Source organism: Panthera pardus, unplaced genomic scaffold, assembly GCF_024362965.1.
Source record: "Panthera pardus isolate Hobbes unplaced genomic scaffold, ASM2436296v1 HiC_scaffold_8, whole genome shotgun sequence".
In the NCBI taxonomy this organism is placed as follows: Eukaryota; Metazoa; Chordata; class Mammalia; order Carnivora; family Felidae; genus Panthera; species Panthera pardus.
This window is the reverse complement of record NW_026527013.1, coordinates 108,102,572-108,117,868: the sequence shown is the minus strand read 5'-3', so window position 1 is coordinate 108,117,868 and position 15,297 is coordinate 108,102,572. Positions and strand designations below refer to the sequence as shown.

The 15,297-nt window shown below is 32.9% G+C and overlaps 1 protein-coding gene across 1 annotated transcript in view; it reads left to right on the top strand.

Annotated features, from left to right (window-relative positions):
- Window positions 1–14,115, top strand: part of MEOX2 (mesenchyme homeobox 2) — a 65,498-nt gene extending 51,383 nt beyond the window's left edge. Inside the window, exon 3 of the mRNA XM_019443504.2 lies at window positions 12,594–14,115. Coding sequence (XP_019299049.1) covers window positions 12,594–12,818 — 225 coding nt within the window. The 3' untranslated portion in view covers window positions 12,819–14,115. The remainder of the gene's footprint in view (window positions 1–12,593) is intronic.
- Window positions 14,116–15,297: the final 1,182 nt, after the last annotated feature.

The following is a 15,297-nucleotide window of genomic DNA, read 5'->3' as shown; positions in this document are numbered from 1 at the left end:
CATAAAGTATAAAACACAAGTGTCAACCAGAGGGGCGAAAAATCTTTGCCATTCAAGACATAGTGAATTGTTTGGTAATACAAATATTTGTTGAGCTAGATGCTAGAAATTACATCTTGCTAAAATAAGCTAGACAAGTCTCTGCAAGAAGTCATGGAAGGGCAAAAATCAAACAAGTATTAACAATTGTGATGAGTGTTGAATGTCACAAAAGAGGAATGACAGAGTTTTATGGGAGAATGTTCCTGGTTGTGCCAGCTGTTCATTTTATTCCTAGACTTCTATGCACGTGCAGTATCTTAAATTGAGAATCTGAAGGCTTTATTTATGTTTTGTGGGATGAATTTTACTATGCTGAGTTTATCAGAAAAATATTGTATGCTGTCAGGCATCAATTTTGATATTCTTAAAGGTCTGAAAACATATTCCTTCAATATGCCAGCACTCTTGTCCCAGTGAGATATTTTCAGTTTATTTTCTCAAGGTTGGGCTTTTAAAGTTGTAAACATAGAGTTATAAACTGAACCCATTTCATTCGTCTTCTTTTAATTGTCTTACAGTAATTGTAGTAATTTTGATTTTGTATTAATGCTATACATTAATGCTATAATATATAGTATTAATACAATGTATTAATGCTATAATGTATTAATGCTATAATTTATCTATGTAATCTATATCCTAACACTATATAGGAGTGTTAAATAACACTCCTTTTATAGGATTTCCAGATGTAAAATTATTCTAATTATAGACATGCACTTTTTTCATTTCCATTCTGCAAGATTTATCTTTTCATACTTTAAAATAACCTGAGACTTATATCTAACTCCATATTGTGCAGTGTTTTCCTTAACTTTAATAGAACCTTTAGTCTCTTAAAATATTTTTCTTGACTTTAAAAAAGCTTTTCAAGACTTAAATGCAAAGGTAGAACTCATAAGTATATAATGTAAAGGGAAAAATAAATATTAAATAAGCTGCAACAATTTAGGGCAGAATTGTTTTAAGGAAATAACTTTCTCCTAAATGGAAACTTACTTTATAATCAGAAGTAATCTTCAGATGTACTTTCATCTAAGAATTTTATATAATTGCCTATGAAATATACATATGTATAGCTGTTAAGTTATTTGTATATACTCCTACTTTGCTTAGTGATATAAATCGCTAATCAATATATTTGCTACATTTTATTACAGGTCACATACATGTAATTATAAAGACTTACTCTGATGCTTAGGTTTCCCTTAAGGAAAAAAGTAAGATATGTTAAATCCTGAAATATCACTCAGGACTTGAATTTTCAAGCCCCTATATGAAGAATAGTTCTGAAATCTCACAAAGAAGTCAGATTCTTATGTTTGTGTCTTCCATAATGCAGTGCCTCTGTAGATCAGGGGAGCCTCTAATCCCCTTTGAACTCCATCTGGCCAAAGAAGAAGAAAAAAAAGGCTCGTTCTGCAAAGTGATTCCACATTAGCATATAGGCATTAAATAAAATTATTTTATGCCAAATAAAAATGGAGATACTAGAACAAAATTGAACTTCAAATATTTTTAATTATATAATTGTTTTGTATAAGTTATCAGTCCAGTATCTCCCAGCTTCTAACTTACAGTTTCTAATTTACAACATATTCTTATATACCCTTCTGAATCAACAGCTAATAATCCTCAATTGGCAGAGCCACTTGGAATATTTTGAAGAGCCAGTTAGTCTAAAGACCCTCCTGTCCCAAGGTATTTTTACATTTGACATGCTTATTCTGGCCTTTTCATCCATCCAGGCACACTTGGAGAAAGCTCCTGCCAATTTTTTAATATCTCACAGTGGGAAGAGGAGGGAAGGCAGCTGCATGAAACTATAACAGGAGTGACAAATGGACATTTTTATACAGCTAAGGCTGCCAAATATAGAAAAAATGGAAGATCCATTTATTTCACAAAGCTAATCAAAGGTGCAATGTTGCAGAATTGTAAACTAGCAAAGATTACTGGAATAAACAGACCGAATTCATGATACCTCTGCCAAGATAAATGGAAAATCCCACCTAGTTGGGTCATATTCCATTAGTGGAAATGAGAAGGATTATGCTTTGTTTGTTACTCGTAAATCTTTAAATGGCTCAGTGCCAAATATTTTCAAAACAGGCATTGACTTTTTGGATCACTATGAAGGAGAATTTTCCACGTACCAAATAAACAGTGATTTTGCCTTTTGCTCAGCAATTTACACAATCCCTGTCCTTTGCAAGTTTATTTCTGTAAATTCATATGGACACTTTTTAGCTAATAAATTATTCTCCATGACCAGACATATTATCTGTTCAAGGTAATTCAAGACTACCTGTGTAGCCAATGATGTTAGAACATTTTCTCATTTCTTAAGGTAGTATTTAACAGTCACCTGCAGTAACAGTAAGATGTTTCTTTGTTTAAATCATGGTGTGTCTGCCATTTTAAAAGATTAAATATGAGTTGACTCCTACTGAAAAAATGGCGGGAAGCATAAGGTAGAGGAGTCGATGGTGGAACATGACAGAATCTTATTTTCTAATGTAGAGAGGTATTGCCTGAGTACTGCTGTTTTTTTTTTTTTTTCTAAGAAATGCATATTGACAATGTACAATCTAAAAGCCAGAATCAGAACTATCTCCCATACTACAAAACATTAATTCTATGATATAAGAAGAGTAATGAATGAGAGTCGATTAGAGAGCAAGATCTAGAAATAAAAAATCAATTATTTAACCCTCTCCCAAATCAATTTTTAGAAATACTACCTATATAAAGTAGAAGACTGAGAAAAAAGCAATTGATTTCTAACAGTTTACAAATATAAATATCTAAATGTGAAATAATAGAAAAAATATTAGAAAAATAAAGCCCCGCCCTTATTGAAATAGCCTTGAAAATATATAAAAAATCAAGTTTTAAATGCTGTTAGATCAATAGAGATAGAAATATACATATAGGTATATAAATGGATATATACACATACATTCGTATGTATGCCTGCGTATATGAGCCTTTATGATTCTTGCTGTGAGCATTCATCCAACTGATATAATGAAAGCATAAGGATAATTCTCTGTTTAATCTCAGAATTTCTATATTTTATTTCCCAATTTATTCCATACAGAAACAAATGTATTAATTTATACTTGATCAGTAAATCAGTAATAACATTCTGAAACATAACATACACCGCATCACAGGATCACCATTTAAAGTGTAATGCTAGGGCACATGGGTGGCTCAGTCGGTTAAGTGTCTGATTTCGGCTCAGGTCATGATCTCGCAGTTGGTGAGTCTGAGCCCCAAGTTGGCCTCCGAGACTGGAGCTTGGAGCCTGGAGCCTGCTTCAGATTCTGTGTCTCCCTCTCTCTCTGCCCCTCCCTCTGTCTGTCTGTCTGTCTGTCTCTCTTTCTGTCTCTCTCAAAAATAAACATTAAAAAAAAGAATAGATTTTTAACTTCACATCTCTTTATCATTTTTCTTTCTCATTTTTTATGCTGGACAGTTTTTTTTTTTTCAAGTGTTGAAATATTTCCAGTTGTTAAGGTTATTGACTTTTTTGTGGTCAGTGCATATGAATATAATAGTAATAATTACTATTATTCTTAAAATAATATTGGCTCTAAGGAGGTGGTTCCTAAATCTAAAAAATTAAATGACAAGTATAGTGAAGGCTTATATATATTATAATAATGAACTTAAGGATGTCTAGAAATAGAATATTAATTTCATTAAATTGAACCATAGGAAGTTGCCCATTGTTCTTGTATCCTGTTAAAAATAGTGTGCTCCTATGTTTAAACCACATATTTATATTTGATAGATTTCACTTAATTAGATAAAGGTTAGAAGAGATGGTTAGTCAAAATTGTATATACTGACCGCGATATGTTGCTAGCTATTGTTACACATCATCCCAGAGATCAGGCAAAATATTGAGAACAAATACTGTCATTCTAGTTGATCTCATTGGTGTGAACAAAATAAGTACCAATTGTGGCTCAGAATACACAAAGTCCATACAGAAAAGATTTGCTAGTCAGGAATTTTTTAACACAATAAAAGATAAAGGTGCCTGATTTGGTTTTGATTGCACATGTCAAATATCAAGTATCTACACAAATTTGCAGAAGTCATATGTCATACTATACTTAGGTAAACAGTTAAGATAACCAAAGGTACACCTGTTTTTTAACTGTATGAAAAATAGGGTTAGGAATAATGAATTTTGATTATAAATTAATATTATTGAAATAGACCATTAAGTTGAATTTCATTAGGTATGGCAGAAAAGGTATCGTGGTTATCATCTATTACTATAGTGACATTTCTCAAAAAAATCAATTAAAAGGAATCACTCCTCTAAGAATTTTACTCATCATGTGAATGGCTACTTTGGTTTGCATTTTTAGAAAGGAGAATGTTCTGTTGGCTTGTAATAATACCCATAACATTATAATTTATTATGGAGAATTTCATTTGTTGCCTCAAAAAAGTTTTTTTGTTGTTGAATATATAATTTGCTTATGACTCACAACAGCTGATGTGTATTCAGTTTGTTTAAAAATACGCAAAATAGTAAATGTTTTATGACTACATTAGTGAGCCTAATTCTCAAGCATTCTAAAGAGGGAAGAAAAAGGAGCTTCAAAAGTGAAAATCATAAAGGCGAGGAAATGATTCATTGCTGAAATAGAGGATAAACATCAAAACCAGCCCTCCAAACAAGAATTCAGTCTTTAGTCATGGAATATGTCCTAATACCCTTCAGCCTCCTACACATACAAACAACCACTTCCCAACCCCATGTTTCATGGCTGTAGAAACAGGACAGTCAACTGGTTGCTCCCATGAATTTCTTGGAAATGGCTGAGGGATTCCTTTTCTGTATAAGATATAAATCTATTCAGGCAGGAAGAGTAAAGAAGCTTTCTTTTCCTCATTTTTCATGCTTACCTTATGGAGCATTCTTGGTTGTAATTCTTCAGTTCAACTGCTGACTTTGCCACTGAATTACGTGGGTAAGTCTTTCTAGGGCCTATTTACCTTGGCTTACTAGATCAGCTGCCATGACCAAATATAATCACAGGGAATGTGATTAAATCTGAAAATTGTACTTATAAAGTTATTCTTTGCATGTTTTCACATGGTAAAGATGTGAACAAATGTTTGTTAGACCGTGTATTTCAAGTGCCCAGATACTAATGAAAACATTTGAAATATTAAAGCTACAAATTCCAGATGTTTAGAGACCTCTAGATATGTCACTGAAATAGTCCGTTTTTGTCCAGATGTTTGGTATTACAATAGTTTCTTCAAAGGGCAGGTATTTACGGTGTTATATAAATATGGGTTATAGCATTGGGTAGTTCAACATTCTCTCAGTCTCCTTGCCTCTGGCCACCTTAGGAAATTGTGTGGCAGTTGCAGACACATATTTCATTTGCGTTCTGCTGTGATATATTGTGAACCCTAAAAAGACAGGTATTTTGAACTTTTATATAGAAGGATATAATGTGAATGACTAAATAAATTAAATAAAAAGGTAAAATGAATGTTTACCAAGTGGCAACAGTGATTCTCACAGTATTATTAAATACAAAAATATTATTACTAGATTCTGAAATACATCATTTGAATAAATTAATGACAGCAAAAATCTCTTTGCTGCTTTATTCAGTAAAAGGAATCAAGATGGGAATAAATGCTTTCCTGTTTATTTAAATAGTATTTTGATCATCTAGACAATATGAATACTAAATACTTTGTTGACTAAGGAATAAAAAGTGAGAATTCTTCCTAATAAGTAAATGTTCTGAAAAGTAAGGTATATAACTGACCACTTTAATTATTCACTACTATAATACAGCAGGCTATTATATATTTGTTACTTTTTAACATGAATATTTTTTGAAAAATACCTGCATGCCTAGATATTAAGAGTCTATAAGGTTTGGTTCATATGGTTTGATTTCATGAATAATAGTATTTTTTCATAATTCAGATTCTTGGGATAAAGAATTTATTTTATTATTTTTTTAAGTTTATTTATTTATTTTGAGAGAGAGTGACAGAGCATGTATGAGCAAAGAAGGGGCAGAGATAGGGAGAGAGAGAGAGTTTCACTGCAGAGCCTGACACGGGGCTCAGTCTCATCATCATGAGACCATGACATGAGCCGAAATGAAGAGTCAGACGCTTAACCAACTGTGCCACCCAGGTGGCCCGATAATTTATTTTTATCAGAGTTGTTAATCATACTACGTAACATGACAATACACGCTTTATATGGAATCTTGCCTTAGATCTGAGCTTAAAAATGGGAATATTTGAAAAGCAAAAAAAAAAACAAAAAAAAAAAAAACAAAAACTTCATTTATCTAGTACTTTTCAGAAAAATGGTAGACCAGAATATAATATTGGCTTAGGACCCCCAAAATAATAAAAGCTCACAGAATTTGTATATCGTGCTCCAAGATGAACAGATTTAATTGTATGCAAAATGTTTGTAGATCCAATATCCTAGAACCTATAGTATTACTCTATGTTACTGGGACAAAAATTTCAGATACCAATAACATCAAAAGCATGAGATTCTCAGAGGAAAGAATTTGCTATAATAATTGTGTGGCAGCATAAACTGAGAGGCACATTGAGCCAAGGGTAGAGTTCTATACCATATCATGGAATATTAGGGGAATCTCTTAATAGTGAATTAGCAGTGATACCAACCAGAACAACAGTTTACATATATTCCTTATTTTATTTTATTTTATTTTATTTTATTTTATTTTATTTTATTTTATTTCATTTCGTTTCATTTTGTTTTGAGTGAGAGTGTCCTAAGTAAGCTGCACACTCAGCATGGAGCCTGACAGGGACCTTGAGATCCCACTACCTTGGGATCATGACCTGAGTCGAAATCAAGAGTCTGATGCTCAACTGACTGAGCCACCCTGGCACCCCAATTTAAGGATATTCTATAAAGTATGAAGCTAATCCTTATACCAAAGGTTTCGTATATAGCCAGTAAACTGTTACTTACCATGCCTCTTTTCTTGACTCTGAATACCTAGGGACTTTATCTTATTTGTTTGTACATTCCTCACTCTAACCCCACCCAGTTTTTATCTAAAACATTAGCTGTTGCTAACATTCAGTACTATCAAGTATATGAATGAATAGATAAATGGAGCTTGAAAGTCACCAAGGAAATGGGAGATTAGCTCTACTTTGTCTAGTTTATAAATGCAGATTATTATATGAAACACACGTGTAAGCTTTAATTAAAATAAATAGTATATTTGTCTCTAAAAATGAAATGTCAGGGGATACCTGGGTTGCCCAGTCGGTTAAGCGTCTCACTCTTGATTTCAGCTCAGGTCATGATCTCACCACAGTTCATGAGTTTGAGCCCCATGTGGGGCTCTGGACTGACAGTGTGTAGCCTACTTGGGATTCTCTGTCTCTCTTTCTCTCTGCCCCTCTCCCATGCTCATGTTTTTTTCTTCAAAATAAGTAAATGAACATTTAAAAAAATTTAATGAAGTGTCAAGCATATGAATGATTATGCTTTAGCTAACTTACAAAAAAAAGAAAACAAAAGCTATTTTTTTTTCAATTCAACCAATGAAGCTGGATTATAAAGTGATACTAAATTAAACTATTGTTTACTTATTTTTGAAACTGTGGTTTTTAAAATTTTTTTCCACATTTATTTTATTTTTGGAGAGGCAGAGAGAGAGAGAGAGCACAAGTGGGGAGGGGCAGAGAGAGAAGGAGACACAGAATCCGAAACAGGCTCCAGGCCCTGAGCTGTCAGCACAGAGCCTGATGCGGGGCTCGAACCCACAAACAGTGAGATCATGACCTGAGCCAAAGTTGGAGGCTTAACCAACTGAGCCACCCAGGTGCCCAAAACTGTGGTATTAATATTCTAATGGAAATATTGATTTATAATCTAGGATTGCTTTTATAGATTTGCTCTTAATACTGTGATGCTAATAGAAAAACATATGCTTTTCCCCAAAATCTTTCTCTCATTTCATTTCACCTCAATATTTTATAGTATATTAGAAAATAAATCTGGACACACTGACTTTTGATATTTTGCATTCTTCCTTTCTATTTTTATAGGATGTACCTATATTTGTTGCTGTTTTTTGTCTTGTTATTAATTTCATGTAGTTTTGGTATCAAATATGTTATCTGACCTCTAGAGAAAATAGTAAATAATTACTGTATAATTATCAAATGCTTTCACACACACACACACACACACACACACACACACATATATATATATATATACACATGTATGTGTCTTTATGTATGGATATATAGCTACCATTGAATACTATGAAAGTCTTTTATCAGTCTGTTTAAAAAAAAGAAATGGCAAAATTTTACATGGTAACATAGAAAAGAACACAAAATAGCCTATACGGTCTCTAAAATCAATACCATATTCTTACATTTTTCTCATTTAGAATTGCACATAACAGGTTTTATACTGTTATTATAGAATTACTGTACCCCTTCTCACAGAAAAGGAAATAAGTGTAGATCTTAAAAGAAACGTATTCCTCCCATTTTCTGCCAAGATTATTTTGACTGAATGTTTCAGCTCTTGGTGACAATGATGATGATGTGTTTCTTCCATCTGGAATTGTCCATGGAGAAAATGTCCCTATGGAGAATCTTGAAAGGCTCATTATTCCAATATTACAAATATGAAAATTGGGGCAGAGAGAAGTATAATTTTCTCAAATTCACACAGAAACTCAGAAGTGAAGCCAGGAGTAGAACCCAACTCATGTGGAAAAGATCTAATGCAACATGCAATGTCAAGCTTGCAAAGGTAATTAAATTGAGTAGTATAATTACCTAAATTATAGTACAGGAAATAGTGTCATATTTACAAACCTAATTATATCGAGTAGGAGAATTACATGAATGATAGTAATCATATGGATGGAGTTCACATACTTTATAAGCTTTACTTTTGTATTCTAACAACTTAAAAAGTAGGGGTTTGAAATATAACAGGAACAACAACAACAAAAGTCCAATCTGAAGCCAAACTACCCCCAGATTTAAATTCTGGCACCACATTTTCCCCTCTGTGTAATCTTAAACAAGTTACTTAACCTCGGCGTCTCAACTTCCTCATCTATAAAATAGGAATAATGTTAAAGATATCTGGAAAAATTGTGACTATTAGAAATATTACATAAACCATACCTATAGTAGTCTAGCCTTAAATAGGTATGTAATAAAAGGTAACCGCTCATCATTTTGATATTAAGTAATAACACCTGAACATCCATCAGCTAGTTTTTGTTGTTGTTTTTAAAGTTTACTCATTTTTTTTTTTTAAGTGATCTCTATACCCAATATGGGACTCAAACTCACAACCCCAAGATCAGAGTTGCATGCTCTACCAACTGAGCTAGCCAAGTGCCCCCATCAGCTAGTTTTTAGTCATTCTTCTTTCATTTTTCTGAGTTCTTAATCAATCTTTTTCAACAGGGAATTTTTTTAATTCCCTAATGGATTAAAGTAAGAATGAGCAATGTATGATATAAAATTTCAGTTATGGCCTCATAGGCCAATGAAAATGCAGTTGAGAAATGTCTTAGGTAATTTTTTTTTTTTTTTTTTGGTGGAAACATCTGAGGAAATTGTACCAATTTTTATGGAGTATTGTGATTTGAAGTCCACTAAAATAAATACACTATTTTTGGAAATTTAATATATTACTCTTCACCTTCTTTTTAGCACTGTGCATTTACAGAAATTAATATAGTTCCTAAAATGAAAGTGGAGACTGGGGTGCCTGGGTGGCTCAGTCGTTAAGCATCTGATTTCAGCTTAAGTAATGAATTCACAGTTTGTGGGTTTGAGCCCCGCATCAGGCTCTGTGCTGACAGCTCAGAGCCTAGAGCCTGCTTTGGATTCTGTGTCTCCCTCGCTCTCTGCCCCTCCCCCACTTGCAGTCTATCTCTGTCTCTCTCAAAAAGAAATAAACATTAAAAAAAAATTTTTAATGAAAATGGATAATTTTGAAAACATTCATGAAGTAGACTAAAACAGAACTATCTCTCCCAGATATAAAGACTTATTATGAAATTTAATAATTAAGGCTATAGCATACATGGAAACTTGGTTTATAACATAGTTGAAATAGCGATCACTGGAGAAAAAGGGTGGACTATTTAATTAATGGTTTTGCGGCAATTTGTTATCCATACAGAATAAAGTAAAATTTGATCTTTGCACTGTATACTAAAATCAATACTTCATGGATTAAACACTTCAATGTGAAATGCAAACCTTAAATGTCATAGAAGACGACTTAGAAAAATATCTTAATGGCTTCAGCAGAAAGAGGGTTCTTAATGAAGACATAAAAATGATAGCAATGATAAATTTAAGTATTTATTTCTTTTTTTAATTTTCTTTTTTATTTTTTTAAATTTACATCCAAATTAGTTAGCATATAGTGAAACAATGATTTCAGGAGTAGATTCCTTAGTACCCCTTACCCATTTAGCTCATCCCCCCCTCCCACAACCCCTCCAGTAACCCTCAGTTTGTTCTCCATATTTATGAGTCTCTTCTGTTTTGTCCCCCTCCCTGTTTTTATATTATTTTTGTTTCCCTTCCCTTATGTTCACCTGTTTTCTCTCTTAAAGTCCTCATATGAGTGAAGTCATATGATATTTGTCTTTCTCTGACTGACTAATTCCACTTAGCATAATACCCTCCAGTTCCATCTACTAAATTTGAGTATTTTAAACGTTAGGGTTTCTGAGCATCAAAAGACACTCTAAGGAAATGAAAAAGACTATAAATTGAGAGAAAATAGTAGCAGCCATATAAGCACAAAGCATTAAATTAGCATTCAAAATATATTTTAAAAGTCTATAAAGAATAAAACTAATTTAAGAAGACTTCAATGCCAACGGCATATAGAGGGATTTCACAAAAGAAGATTTAAGCATCATTTTAAATGTACTTTACTCGTTAGTAATCAGCAAATGCAAAATAGGAACATGGTAAGATAACATTTATAGTCATTATATTGGATAAAAATTGATAACTCCAAATGTTGATATAGATGTGGATCAATAACAACTTTTACACTCTGGACTCTATGTGTATATGTGGCAGCAGTGGATAAATTGATGCAATTTTGAAAACAGTTTTTCTGTATTATCATGTTAAGTTGAATGATCATATACCCTGTGACCCATTGATACAAACCCTGGATATATACTCAGAGAAGTTTGATCATATGTTTCTCAGAACACAAATGCAAAAATGTTTATAGTATCATCATTTATAAAAGGGGGGTGGGGGGAAGAATTCAAGTGCCCAGGGACAGAAGAGTGGATAAACTGGTATATTCATACAGTGGAATAGTATACAATCATAAAGAATGACTGACTGCAGTCTCTTGAATCAACATGGATAGATCAAGAAGCATGTAGTTAGAAACATTCCATTTGGATAAACCTAAAAGACAAGCAAAATTACACAGTACTTTTTCAGGTCACATATTGTGAAAAATACTTTGTGTTGTTTGGTTGTTTTATTTGAAGGATTGGAGATGATAAGCATAAAATTTAGGCTTTGAATGGAGTAGACAGATCAATGAAATGTAAAAGGGACAGTTTACAAGAATGCATAATGATGAGAAATGCAGTGTGAAAGGAACATAAAGTTCCTCTAAAACAAGAAGATAAAATGTGCCAACATTATTCTGGTTCTGAAAATAAATGGTCATTTAATGTATATTTAATTTTTTGTTTTATGATATATATGTACATATACCATATATATATATATATATATATATATATATATATATATATAACTTTAATGTATCAGGCAAATTCAATTAAATTTTAGAAGGAAAACTTATGTCTACAAAGCTGATGTGAAATATACACGTGTATTTAGTTGTATGTATATATATATATAGAGAGAGAGAGAGAGAGAGAGTTCAAAATATGATATATAGTTTATAAGATGAACTCACACCGGTGGTACGGTCACATACAGCTTTGTGAATGCAGTAGCAGGCTGCAGTGGCCCAGAATGGTCCTTTAAGATGTAGCTTCACCAGTAGCTCTCTGAGTATGTTTCAGATTGGTTCAGGAATTGACAGCTGGATGTCAAATCAAAGGACTTGGGAAGAAAAAATGTTTGACCAAGAAAACTATTAAAATATTGGCTGAGATTCATAGAAACTCTTTATAAAGCCAAGTACCCTTGAGCAACCCAAAATGACAGCATTCTTTCCCATCTATTTTTTAATACTGTATGTCATAAAATACAAAATAGAGTACTTTGTGTGCATCTTCTGGAAGTTTAAATCACTATCATCAGTATGGGATCTGGTTAAATTCACTGCTGGTTTATTTTCATATTCAGTCCTTCACAGTGTCCTTGTCTAAGTCTTTGAGGAGTTATTTTTTCATTGACGACAGAAAAGGAGGGGAAAAATGCCATTTCATTTTCTTTCTTGTTTTTCTTTCTTCTGTTTGTTCCTTTTCTTTGTTAAGGTGAAAGTCTGGTTCCAGAACAGGCGCATGAAATGGAAGAGAGTAAAAGGAGGGCAGCAAGGAGCTGCAGCTCGAGAAAAGGAACTGGTGAATGTCAAAAAGGGAACACTTCTCCCTTCCGAGCTCTCGGGGATTGGTGCAGCCACCCTCCAGCAAACAGGGGACTCTCTAGCAAATGAAGACAGCCACGACAGTGACCACAGCTCAGAGCATGCACACTTATGATACACAGAGAGGATCAGCTCCATTCTCAGGAAAGAAATGTCGTGATGGCAAGCCTTACTCAAACATCGTTTACACAGAGAGATGACTATGACAGTGATTTTTAATTATTATTAAATTCAGGCATCTCCAGTCTGTTTTCATGATTTATAGAGGGTTTATACTAAGTGCCACTTATTAAAGATGCTTCCACAGTGAAGATGGAGGTGAACTTGCTTTGACTGTTCCAGATGTGTTGGTCGTGTGTGTGACAGTAAGTAGGTATGTTTGCTTTTGCTTGCACTGAAAATTAAATTGCTATCAAGAGCAAACTATGAGACCTTTTAATTCAAGATGCCTCCAGAGTGAAGATGCAGAAGACGAACTTGCTTTGAACATTCCAGATGTACAAGGTCATGTGTATGACAGTGGGCAGGTATTTGCTTTTGCTTGCACTGACACTTAAATTGCTATCGAGAACAAACCATGAAACATTTTATCCTGAATAGCCACAGTGCCTGAAATCATTCTTAAGTGGATGAAAAATGTATTTTAACTCTGTATATATTACCCTTAAGTCATTTTCCTGTCTTCACTAAGTTTAGCAACGCATTCATATTAGCTGATGAAAATAGGCACTTACGATGACAACCAGAACCAGCTTCCTGTCTGTTTATGCATTTTGTCATCCCAGAAACAATCAGCACGTGCTTACTTGTGTTCAAGTAGAGAAAAATACATTAGAGTCTGATAGGACATATTCTTGTACCACAGACAAAACAAATCTTATGTTGCATTTTCTATCAACTGCTGCTAATACATTATTATAAAACTTACCTAGCTCCTCAATTCTTCCTATCTTATAGCTTGACAAAAAAAACTAGGATCATAGGCAAATCAGTTAACTTGCAGAAAGAGCTTTGTATGACAGACTTTGTCTGATTTTATTTCTTGAAAATGCTAGCTGTTGTATGATTTAATTAAGAAGAAAAATATTTCCCTCGATTGGTGATGGTATTGGACAAGTTGCAAAGCAAAATTGACTCCTCAAGTTGGTAGAAGATAAAATTCTGAATGTCTTCAAATTAGATTCAGTAAAAACATTATTTTTTCATATATGATGTATTCATGCAGAACAACAATCTTTGTATTTTGTAAAAAAAAAAAAGTGTTTAATAAATGACCCTTTGTAAATAATTTTGGTCTCCCTACTGTGATTTTCTAAATTGTTACAGGTTTTGATGTAAACACTTAAGAAAGTTCCAAATTCATCTGCATTGTATATATCCAGATGATCATAATAAATGAATCATCTACAGTTTCCTTTTGGCTTCTGAAATTGTTTATTATGAAAAAAAACAATCAATCCTGGAGTAATCAAAAAGCATATAAAAACACGTATATATTAAGTCACTTTTCTGATTTGAAGAATATGCGAAATGGATTTCGTGTGTATTTTATGAAATTGAAGATAAAGGAAGGAGAAAAGATAGTATTATTCACTGTTATGAGGTAAAGGGAACAGTCATACATTTTGAAACTTACATATAATAGATATGAATCCAGTGATTGTTTCTACGTCAAAATATCCAGAGTTTTTGATATGAAAATCAGCTAAATATGCTAATCCAAATTCTTATGGACATTACCAATGTAAGAATATTTAGGATTATATTAATGTATTTTGTTTCATGCATGATTACACATACATTGGATACCTAAGTTTTACTGATAACTTTATAATACTGTTTTTTATTTGTTCTATATTGTAACATAAAATATTTGGAAATCTCCAGTAACTCCCTCTCCCCACTAATTAATTGAAAATAGAAATAGAGAAACGTCATCAGTAAAAATTTCCAAAACTTTATTTAATTTTATTTTCTTTAGAATGATGAGACTGACAAAATAGATTTGATTAATCTCAATTTACTTAGTCTAGCATGGTATGTATAAAGTACTGAAGAAATTTAAAAACTTAGACTGTTGGCATCAAATTTTTCCCTTTGTGTAATAAATGTAATCACCGCAGTTAGCAGTATTTCTGAATTAACTTTGGGGGGAAAAGACCATTCAGATTGACACTGTCCAGGCATGAAGCAAACACTCTTCTGTCAATCACTTGAGTCAATACAAAGTGTGTTTGTACTGATGACATCTACTTGGGTGGACTGACTTTCTTATTTTAAGATTTAAATTCAAAACATCTTGACAAATTGGAGAAGTGGGAAGATATAAATCGAATTGAGCTCAATAGGGACAAAGTGGAGATTAATTCATTTTGGCAGAAAAATAATTTCCAGAAATAAGAGGAAAAGACTCCTTAGGAGTAGCTAAAGAGAGAACTAAGGGTTGTGGCCAAATAGAAAGATATAAGAATTATACTTTCGTGTGACAAATGAAGTAGGAAAAAGTGACTCTGAATATCTATGGCAGTTAGGAAATGTGAGGCATTTGTATTGTGGACTCTTGGAGAGTTGAAAGCTATTCTAAAATGTGTGAA